The 11,037-nt window shown below is 55.5% G+C and overlaps 1 protein-coding gene across 1 annotated transcript; it reads right to left on the bottom strand.

The window, feature by feature from the left end:
- Positions 1-5,442: 5,442 nt before the first annotated feature.
- Positions 5,443-10,060, bottom strand: SAPCD2 (suppressor APC domain containing 2). Its single transcript, XM_006863788.1, has 6 exons — positions 9,505-10,060; positions 7,168-7,316; positions 6,378-6,524; positions 5,860-5,968; positions 5,638-5,771; positions 5,443-5,565 (listed from the first exon to the last, which is right to left on the bottom strand). The coding sequence occupies exons 1-6, from the start codon at positions 10,058-10,060 to the stop codon at positions 5,443-5,445; spliced, it is 1,218 nt and encodes a 405-aa protein (XP_006863850.1).
- Positions 10,061-11,037: the final 977 nt, after the last annotated feature.

Below are 11,037 nucleotides of genomic sequence, written 5' to 3'. Positions count from 1 at the left end.
CCAGTGGTGAGGATTTTTGTTTTCTTAACATTGACATGTAATCCATATCGAAGGCTGTGCTCTGTGATCTTCATAAGTAAATGTTTCAAGTCCTCTTCTCTTTCATCAAGCAAGGTTGTATCATCAGCATATCGCAGGTTGTTAATATGTCTTCCTCCAATCCTGATGTCATGTTTTCCTTCATAGAACCCAGCTTCTCGTATTATTTGCTCAGCATACACATTGAACAAGAAGGGTGACAGAACACAACCCAGTCGCACCCCTTTCCCAATTTTAAAACATTCAGTGTTCCCATGTTCTCTTAGAACAACTGCCTCTTGATCCAGGTACAGATTTCTCAGAAGTACAATTAAGTGTTCTGGAAGACTCATACTTCTCAATACTTTGGACATATTGTCAGGAGGGACCAGTCACTGGAGAAGGGTATCATGTTTGGTAAAGTGGGGGGTCAGAGAAAAAGAGGAAGACCCCCAAGGAGATGGATTGGCACAGTGGCAGCATCGATGGACTCAGGTGTAGCGATGATAGTGAGGTGGGCCCAGGACCGGGCAGGGTTTTGTTCTGTTGTGCATGGGGTCGCTGAGTCAGTACCTATTCCATGGCACCTAACAACAATATGCAGATGACACGCCCTTTCTTGCTGGAAGTGAAGATGAATTAAAATATTAATTGATGAAATGAAGATCAAAGACTATAGTTTTCAATATGGATTGCACTTCAATGTAAATAAAATACAAATCTTCACAACTGGACCAATAAACAAAATCATGATTATTGGAGAAAAAAATTGAAGTTGTCAAGGACTTCGTTTTGCTTGGATCCACATTCAACACTCAAAGTACATATTACATTAGGTAAATCTGTTGCAAAAGACCTGTCTGAAGTGGTAAAAGAATGATGATGTCCGTTTGAGGATTAAGGTGGGCCTAACCCAAGCCTGATATTTTCAGTCACTTCCTATGCAATTGAAAATTGAACCATGAATAAGGAAGTCTAGAGAATTAATGCATTTGAATTCTGGTGTTGGAGAATAATTACAAATGCCATGAGCTTCCAGAAGAACAAATAAATCTATCTTGGAAGCAGTGTAGTCAGAATGCTCCTTGGAAGCCAGGATGGTGACTTCATCTTTCACACCTTGGACGTATTATCCGGAGGACCCAGTCCCTGGAGAAGGACACCATACTTGGTAAAATAGAGGGTGGGTGGAAAAGAGGAAGCCCCCCGAATGATATGTATCGACACTGGCCATAGCAGTGGGCTCAAACGTAACCATTGTGACCATGGCGCAGGGCTGGGCACTGCTGTGCATAGAGCTGGTATGAGCTGGAAATGACCGGCAGGTAACAAGTTATTGAAGGTCCTCTTCTTCAACATCAGATGAACTTAATACCTTTGTCAAAAATCACTTGACCATGGATGTGTTCATTTATTTCTGGACTCTCAGTTCTATCCCATTGGTCTATGTGTCCATTGTTATACTAGTACCAGCCTGTTTTGGTTACTGTAGATGTTAAGTGCCATGGAGTCGGTTCTAACTCATCCTGTATAGGGTTTCTGAGGAGTGGCTGGTGGGTTTGAACACCCAACCATGCAGTTAGTAGTACAGTGGTTATCCTAGAGTGCCACATCTGGAAGTGTGAGTCCTATTTTGTTCTTCTCTTTCAACATTGTTGTAATTTTCAGAGCCTCTTGCCAATCCACATTAAGTTGAGGATTGGATTTTCTATTTCAGTAAAGAAAACTATTGGGATTGCATTGAATCTAGATTGCTTTGAATAGCATTAATGTCAACAATATTGAATCTTCCAATCCATGAACATAAAACGTTTTCATCTTCTTTGATTGTGTTCGGTGGTGTTTTATAATTTTTATTATATAAGTCCCTCACATCCCTGGTTAAATTTTTTCCTAGGTATTGTATTCTTTCAGGTGCTATTCTAATTGGAATTGTTTCCCTAAATTCCCTTTCAGATTTCTCATTGTTGGTGTATAGATACCCAATTGATTTTTGTTTGTTAACCTTGTACCCTACAACTTTGCTAAATTCCTCTATTAGCTCTAGAAGTTTTCTGTGGACTTGGGATTTTCTACGTATTTGATCATATCATCTGCTAATGGTGACTGTTTACTTTTCCACTCTGGAAATATTTTCTTGCCGTATTACTCTGGCTAGGACATCTAGGAGTCCTGGTGTGGTTCTGTGGGTTAAGGCGCTAGACTGCAAAGTGGGTGTGAACTGCAAGGTTGTCAGTTCAAGCTCACTATCTACTCCTTGGAAACTGTTGTTGTTGTTAGGTGCCGAGTAGGTCCTGACTCACAACGACCTAATGCATAACAGAACGAAACACTGCCCAGTCCTGGGCCAACCTCACAATTGACACACTTGAGTCCATCGATGCTGCCACTTGGCCAGTCCATCTCATTGGGGGTCTTTCTCTTTTTCTCTGACCCTCCACCTTACCAAACATGCTATCCTTCTCCAGCGACTGGCCAGGCTTTTGATTTTTATGAGGTCTCGTTTATTTTGCCATGCGCAGACTGTGCTTTTGTTAGTATTTAATTAGATGACCCATTATTAAAAGCTAGGCCAGACAGTGTTATCTTTTCTTTCAACACACTGTTATTTCCTTCTCTAGCTGACAACTGCTCGGATAAACTCTGCGGGTTTACACTGGCTACTGGGCTACTTCTATTATCTTATGTGTCTTTTGAGTTTTGCCTTCTTCAGGTTGATTTTTTTTCCTTTTCTCACTCTTCTTGGGAATGTATACACTGTGTATCTACTATTTTAGTTTGTTCTCTGGGTATTTTAACCAACATTGTTTGTTGTTGAGTAATGAAAATCTAGATTGTAATGAAAATTGTTTCTGATTGGATGCTGTCTGTTTCTGTAAGCTCTGTGGTGTCTTGTTTCCTCAGCTCTTGATCTACAAGAAATCCTTGCAGTCAGTGAACCACTCCCCTAAACCAGTGCTTTCCTCAAAGAATCCTGAGCAATGTCTGGGACAATTTTGTTTATCTCACGCTATGGGAAGAGTGCTACCAACGTTCAGTGTGTAGAGGTCAAGGATACTGCTAAACACCATACAACTCACAGAGCGGCCTGTACAGCAAAGAATTGTCCACCCAAGTTTACTGGCCCCTCCTGCCGTTGGCTGGGCCTCCCTACCACCACCAGGACCACCACATCTATGGGGTCGCACAGGGAACCTGATCTCAGGGGGCCAACGTGGAGGAAACGTTTTTTCCCATGGCACCCCGAGGTCAAGAATAACAAGTGGAATTTATAGACGGAAAGGGGAGGTTCCCACGGAACTGGAGGAGGGGAGAATGGGGGATCGGTGTGCCATGGGTTCAAGATTTCTGCTTGATGAGAAAGTTGTTAATAGTAGTGGTGACTATACAGCTCTGTGACAGTACTGGGTCGCCTTGGTGGTGGCGGTGTGCTGTGGAGTCGGTTCCCACTCAGTCACCCTGTATGGGGATTCCGAGGCTGTAAATCTTTATGGGAGCAGCAAGCCTCACCTTTCTCCCACGGAATGGAGAGGGGAGGTTAGTTTTGAACTGCTGACTTTGAGGTTAGCAACCTGAGTCGTAACCATTATGCTATCAGATCTCCTGAATTGCACTTAAAATGACACATTTTACATTATATGTCTCTTGCCATAATAAAAACATGTTTGGGAAGATTTCAGAAATAAACTCACACATCCATGGTCAACTGGGACCTAGGGAAAATTACTAAGGGACATGTGTCCCTGAGCCACCTTATGCAGGACGAGCGTGTTTCAGGGGTGGTTCCTGCTCCCTGGGGGGAGGGCTCTTGATGTAGGCAATGCCTGCTGAGTTCCGGGCTGGTCAGAGGAGGCCCTCTCTGTGGCTTCCTTGCTGTCTGCAGCAGAGGGCCAGCCTGATGAAGTAAGAAGGCAGGTTGACGGAAGTGCAGAGGGGAGGGGACAGGCTGTGAAGGTCGAGCACGGGAAGGGCTAGACAGTGGAGGTAGTCCTGGAAATATCACCTGCTGGTGGAGGGGCTCCCCTTGGGGGCAGGATCAGGGCCTGCACCCACGGATGGGAAGAAAGACACAATTCTCGGGCTGGGTGCTGGTCTCGTGAGACTTTCTTTCAGGAACCCCTCCCTTCCAGTCTCTGGTCCTAAGACTTGGACCCATGATGTTTACCCATACCTACATCTGTGAGGCCAGGAAGTCTAGGTCTGGGGTGGTAGAGGACCCCAGAGATCCTACCCCATCCTCTGGTGGGGTCTTGTGCTCGGTGGGATTCAGGCCTGACCTGCCCCCCACACACATACACACATAAGGCCAAGAGTACCTGCCAATGGGTGACCGCTGAGCCAGAGCCCAGGAGGTCACACTAGGGTGCCTGGAGCTTGTGTGGGGAGGCTACTGTCCATGCTCCCACCAGAGTCTGGACCCTTGGACGTGGAATCCACCCCCAGCCTCTTCCTTTATCTGGCAGTTAACCCTGTCACTAAGGAAGTGTCTTCTCCCTGCCCAAACCTGGGCCAATTCTGGGTGTGGTAGCCCCCCCAGATCTTGCATCCAGCAGACAGACCCAGCTGGGGGTCCCACGCCCACAAAATGCCTCAGGGCACATCTGGAAGGTTCAAATGGACACTCTCCTAGGGACATCACTCCAGAATAGGGGCACACCTGAGCCTTGAATCCCACCCCCATTCAGGATCCTGAGCTGGGCCCCAGGCTGCTCCTTGGGACTCCATCTGCAGCCTGGTATCCCCACACACCTGGCCCCGCTTGTGGGGAGGGGACAAGGCTCCACTCTCTGGCCGACTCAGGGAACCTGCCCAGTGTGTTTCACCACCGCCCAACCCCTGTTTCACCAGTGCCCAACTTCTCCTTCCCCACTCAGCCTCAGCCTGACCATGCACCTTTCCGGGGCTCCCCCCCACTTCCTGCAAGGAACGTGGCCCTGGTTGAAACCCAAGGATGCTCCCCTGCTCCCATTTGCCACCTTGTCGGGTCCCCTCGGTTTGAGAGAAGGATGCTGCCCTTGGCGCCCCTGGGTCAAAGCCATCCCACCCTGCAGTAACAGGCCCTGGCTCGGCGCCCCCTGCTGGCCATAGACGGAAGTGCGTCCTGGTGGGATCTGTACATTTACTAGGGACCTGGGCTCAGACCCCAAACTCAAGGGGAGGAAGACAGGACAGCTGTAAACATGGGTGTGGGGCCGTGCTCAGGGGCCACCTGAGACCCCATAACAGAGGAGGGTCCCCGCTCTCCTCTGGTGTGCAGTAGCAGTTTCAGGCTGTGAAGGCCAGCCCCTCTAAGGTTTGCTCCAGAAGCCAGGATGCCATCATGAAGCCAGGGGTCTCTTCCCCGCCAGCACCCCTGGACCTGGGGGTTGGGAGCGAGAGGAGGGGCACCTGCCAGGTCAGAGGCCATGGCAGCATTGTCAGCTACTAGATAAAGGTCGAGTCCAGGGGCCCAGCCTCTTGCTGGCTGCGGGCCTCGAACAGCTGCTTGATGAGGGCCAACTTCTCCTGCTCCAGCTGGGTGATGCGTTCACTCTTGTCCGTCACTTCCTGGGGGGTGGGCATGCCTGGTCAAGCCTGAAGAGCCCCCTGGTCCCACCCCACACCCTCCCGGCCTCTCACCTTGGTGAGGCGCCGGTTCTGTTCCTTCAGCATGAAAATGGTCTGTTCAGGCCAAGGGGGGCCAGGGGGCGCAGAGGTGGAGGAGGAGGGCGGAGCCTGTGGGAGGGCAGGGTCAAGCGGACTGGGAGGTGTCCCTCAGTCCTCCATGTCAGGGAGAAGGGCACCCGGCCTGCATGGGAGAAGGGGCACTCACCCTGTCGGGGTGGTCTGGTAGGACATTGCTTCGGCCAGCGCAGGCCGCTGCCAGCAGCTCCCCGAGGCACCGGGCCACCTCCTGTACTTTGGGCAGCAGCTGTCCCAGTGGACGAAAGCTCCCCTCAGCTCCCAAGTCCTGGAAGGGAAGTGGGGTTGGTGGTCAGCAGGGCCGACTGCCCCCCAAGGTGGCTCTGACAGCCTAGGGGGACCTAGAGCTCCTGGTAGGGGCTGGAGTGGGGCAGGTCACAGTGCTGGGACGGAGGTGGGGTGAGAGGGTCTGCCACTGTTCCCTGGACCCAGGCCAGCATCACTCCCAGCGGAGCCTTCGCAGGGTGTGTGGGGGGCAGTCTCTGTGAGTGGGGGCGGGGTTGGCCCACGCACGGCGGAGGCGTCACTCACGGTGGAGCCTTCGTGGGGTAGGGGGGGCAGTGTCTGTAAGTAGGGGCGGGGTCGGCCCGCCCATAGCCCGGAGGCGGAGGCGTCACTCACAGTGGTGGGGCCCAGACAGTCTCTGTGAGTGGGGGCGGGGCGGAGGTGTCACTCACGGTGCTGGTTCCGTTCTGTCCCAGGCGGCGCTGACGCTCTTGCACCCGCTGCAGCTGCTGCTGGTACCAGTCCCGGCCCCGCGCCATCATGCCCAGCCCTTGCACCAGCACATCCTGCTCCTGCTGTAACTCCTTCAGCTGCTTCAGCTGCAACACGCATGTGCACACAGGCATGCGCACACCTGTCAGGCACGTGTGCAAATAAGCCCACATGTGTGCATGTGTGCACAAGGATCCACGGTGTGTATGAAGTGTGGGTCCACATACAGTCACATGTGCACAGCAGCAGACATCTGTAAACACACCTGTGCAGGTATACACCTGGGCCAGGCTTGACCTCTCAGCGCCTCTGCCCAGGAGGGGAAGAAGACTTGTCCCTGAGCTCACACAGCTGGTGAGCTGGCCTAACCTGGTGGACAACAGCTGAAGGAAGGGGCCAAGCCCATCAACCTAAACACCTCAGCTGTCTGCTCCCTGATTTTGACCCCCCCACCCCCAAATGGTTTTCAAGCAGGGGTTTTCAAGAGAGATGTTTAGATCCGACCAACTTTCTCACCACAAAAAGAAGAAAGACACCACCCATTGGCGCCAAGTCGATTCTGACTCACAGTGACCCTCTATAGGGTCCCTGCGGCTATAGATCTTTCCGGGAGCGGACAGCTTTGTCTTTCTCTTCAGTTCCGTTTAAAGCACCAAACTTGCACTTAGCAGTCCAGTGCTTATCCTATAGTGCCATTACAGGCTCCCCAGAGACTCAGGCCAAGTAGTGGCCCAGATGACCCTCACTTACCAGGTCGCAGTCCACACCACTGGTGATGGTGTGCCTCCGATGTTCCCCTCGGGCACGTGGGGGCCGCCGGCTACTCGCCAGGTCCACCTCCACAGCCCTACAGGCAGCTGCATCTGCAGAGAGCATGGGCCGGCTCACTCCAGACCTACCTGTTCTTCCCACCTCACTGCCCTGCCAACCCCGACAACGCAGGCTGGGGGTGGGGGGCGGGCAGAGCCAGGGGAAGGGGTCTGTACCTCTGCAGGCTCCTCCCCCAGTCTACATTAGTACCAGTTGTGCCTCATGTTTGCTTACCCCCACACACACACACCAGCCCAGAGGGCCGGGGGCTTCGCCCAAGTGCCCATATTGCTATAAGGGGTCAGAAGGGTCCTTCAGGCCTCTCAGGCCTTCCCAGGAAAAGGGAAGAACCTCTGAGGAAGACAGCTTCAAAGCAGGCAGGATGCAGGCGATTGGGACAACAATTGTGTAAACGGAGTCACACCTGCACGTAAGGTCTCTGTGGTGCACACTCGTAGGCACAAACATCACACTTACAGCAGTTTGCTTGGGCCAGGGAGCTGAAGGGGTCTAAAGGAGCACCACCCAGGGCTGTGGGCACCCTGGCTTCCTTGGAGGATGGGGGTTATGTGTGGAGCTCCCCAAGCCAACTTCCGGGAGGGGAAGGGATGGGGCTAGGCAAGTAGCTTCCTGCAGCTGTCTAGTGCTGGCCCTGCACAAGGCGCAACCTCAGAGGCCATGGTCCCTGAGCCCAGGCCCAGCGGCTGAGGCTAGTTGAGGGCCTAGGTGAGACGTCCACCAAGTGGTGGCACTGAGCTCTTGCCAGCCAGGGCAGAATGGCTCCGTGTGGGATCCAAGTCTCCTTGTTCCAACCTGCCACCGTGCATGGGGAGGCCACACTGCCAAGTTCCTGCCTCCAGGAGGCGCAGGGGGGAACACTTAAGCCCACAGGGCAGCACCTGGACACTTGCCTGCAGCATACTGGATGTCCATGGGGTGGGTGACCCACAGGTGGAGGCAGCCCTGTCCCTTTCTGGGCCCAGACTAGCAACCTGCACCTATGGGGTCCTACATCTATGGCGCCCTGCGAGGCACATCAAGCTCCACCCCCTGCAGGTAGAAGGAAGAAGAGCTTGGATCTCAGCTGAAGCTTGAGAAGTTGTGGAGGGGACTTTCTATTCCTGGGGAACTGGGAGTCTTGGGGGTCTAGATTTAGCACCGAGGGCCAGCTCTGTCACAGGGAGCCTGTCTGCTCATTCTCAAGGTTGGTTGGCCTGAGGCCTGAGGGGACTCAGAGTGAGTGCTGCCCCCTGGTGGGCACTGAGCATGTGCAGTTACTGAGAGCGCTACACACCCACAGGCCCCACCTCCCGCTCATCTATCCCAGAGGCACTCCGGCTGATGTCACACTGTGCATTTGGGTCAGCTACCCCCAAGAACTCCCGTGGGGCAGGGAGGGAAGAGGATCAGGAGACGCCTGGAAGGGAGAACCCCCAGCCTGTAGTGAGGCTGCTAACACCGTTCACAGAATCCGGGAGGTGCACGCAGCTCCAAGCACCAGCCACACGGCTGGGAAACATGGCTGAACTAGTTGGTGGGCAGCTGCCGCCTGCATCTTAGGGGAGTGGAGTGCAGGTTGGATTGGGTGCTGGATGGCACATGGGTGGGCTGGATGAGGGCACATCCCCTTCTAACTGGGCCCCAGGGATCTGGGCATAATGCAGGTCTTGTTCCTAATGCAGCGCCCGGGTTGGGGGACAGAAAGGGGACCATTCAGCCATCTCCTGTCATCCCTGCCAACTCGACTGGAAGCCAGCAGGAAGCCTACAGTCCATCCTCAGCCGTTGTGGTCTGTCCCTGCCTGGCATCAACCACAGGTTGGGGGTAGAGGGGTCCCACAGAGCTGCCAATGCCAGGCCTTGCTGGAGACCCACCTGCCCCCTTGTTAACCCTGGAAACCAAGGGCAGGTTGTCCTGGGCCACCTCCAGCGGTTCATCCTAGCCCTAGGTTTGGCTAAGCTGTCAGACTGAAAGGGACCCAAGCAGCCGCAAGGATGATGCAAAGGGACTATGGGGTCTTCAGACACTCCAGGTGGGAGCCCTCTTGCATTATCAGGCAGGGAGACAACTCACGGAGCGGGCATGGAGTGGACTCCTGGGACTATCTGCTGTCCTCGTGCTGTGGCAAGGGAGGGGCTGGTCCCGTCGAGGTGCGCTCCACAAGTGCTGTCCCCCGGCCGCCCCCACGGAAAATGCAAGGGCAGCAGCTCCCAGCTGGGTCGAGGGTCCCCTTCCCAAGTGGGGACCGCCAGCACTCACCAGAGTCCGCGCTCAGGCTCCGCTCGGGCTCCGAGGGCCCGGGCGCCGTCTCAGGTGAGACGCACAGTTGCTCCAGGCTCCGGGCCGCGGCTCCGGGCCGGGCCCGCTGAGGGCGCGCGCCCGGGGGCAGGGCCTTCTTCTCTAGCATCGTGCGTGGCTCATCCGCCGGCGCGAAGAGCAAGTGCTGCGGCGGCTGGGGCTTCTCGGAGGGCCGTGCACCAGGTCCTCCTCCCCGGGCCAGGGCGCGCGCCGGGTCCCGCGGGCCGCCCTCGGCGCTCGGCAGCGAGGAGCGCAGGCCGGCCACGAAGCGCTCGAAAGTCAGGTATCCGCTGGCCGGGGCCGCCTGCCGCAGACCCTCGAGCACACCGCGGGGCAGCTCGCGCGCGTCGGCGCCCTGCCATCGTGACTCGATCTCGCACAGGTGCACGTAGCCGCGCCGCCGGTCGTCCAGGATGTCGAAGAGGGTGCGCAGGCTCTGCAGGAAGGCGCGCGGCAGCCCCTCGGTGCCCAGGCCTGGCGCGAGCGCGGCGGCAGGCAGCACGCGGCCCGGCTCTGTCATCGTTGCAGCCGCCATGGGCGCCCGAGCAACCCGGGGTCTGTCCCTGCGTCCGCCCAGTGGCCTGATCCGGGATCTACCCTAAAGTCTATCCTGAAGCTTGTCCGCACGTCCACCCCGGGACCCCCAAGGGATTGCCCCCGCGTCAGCCCCGAGGTCTGTTTCGGGCCGGTCCCCGAGTCTGCTGGGCTTTCGTCCCCGAGACTGCGGGGCCCGGCCCGGCGCGCGCACCCCTTCCGACAATAGCTGCTACTTTTTGAATGGAACCCACCTCGTCGCGTCATCCTTCATTAGCATTAGCATTCGCATTCGCAGCAGCAATTGGCCGATGCTGGCTCATCGCCTCCCCGATTGGCTGAGAGACAGCCAGCCCGAGTTTGATTTTTCCAGCCCTGGGGCCCGCGCCTTGCGCGTTCCTTCTACCGCCCGGCCAGTCCTCGTGGGCGCGCCGGGGCCCTGGCCGTGTAGGGATGAGGCATCTTTGCTTTGGCCGTCTCCCAGAGGTTAGGGGGTGGAGGGAGCCCACAGAAGGCTTCTCATTCCCCAGCCGCCAACCACCAACCCTCCCTTTCAGAGGGGCGGGACCTGAAGCCTAGCGGAAAACCTGTCCCCAGGTGGCCCCCTGGTTTAAGGATAGAGGTCATTCCTCCTAGGACCCCACCTTTCCTCTGACTCCCCCAGGGCCCTTTTCCCTGAAAGTCCCCTGGCCACAGCCACAAGCTGCCTCTGGGCCCCTGCTTTTCCTGTGCTAGGAGAGTCCCAAGGGGACCTCTGGCTCCAGCCAGCTGGGCGCTTCCCTTCACACACACAGTGCTGCCAGCTCCTTTGGGACTGTCTGCAGACTGCAAGACAAAGCCACTTTCTCCTGTGTCCTCAGATCCCCATCTGGAAACAGGTCTCCCCTAGGCTTGGCGTGCTGTGGCTGGACAACCTCCACAGCTACCCACACACGGCCTCTTCACAGGTGGGCCAGAGGGCATTACTGAGCTTCAGAT

The sequence above is a fragment of the Chrysochloris asiatica genome, unplaced genomic scaffold (genome assembly GCF_000296735.1).
Source record: "Chrysochloris asiatica unplaced genomic scaffold, ChrAsi1.0 scaffold00056, whole genome shotgun sequence".
NCBI lineage: Eukaryota > Metazoa > Chordata > Mammalia > Afrosoricida > Chrysochloridae > Chrysochloris > Chrysochloris asiatica.
This window is presented reverse-complemented; position numbering and strand designations above follow the sequence as displayed.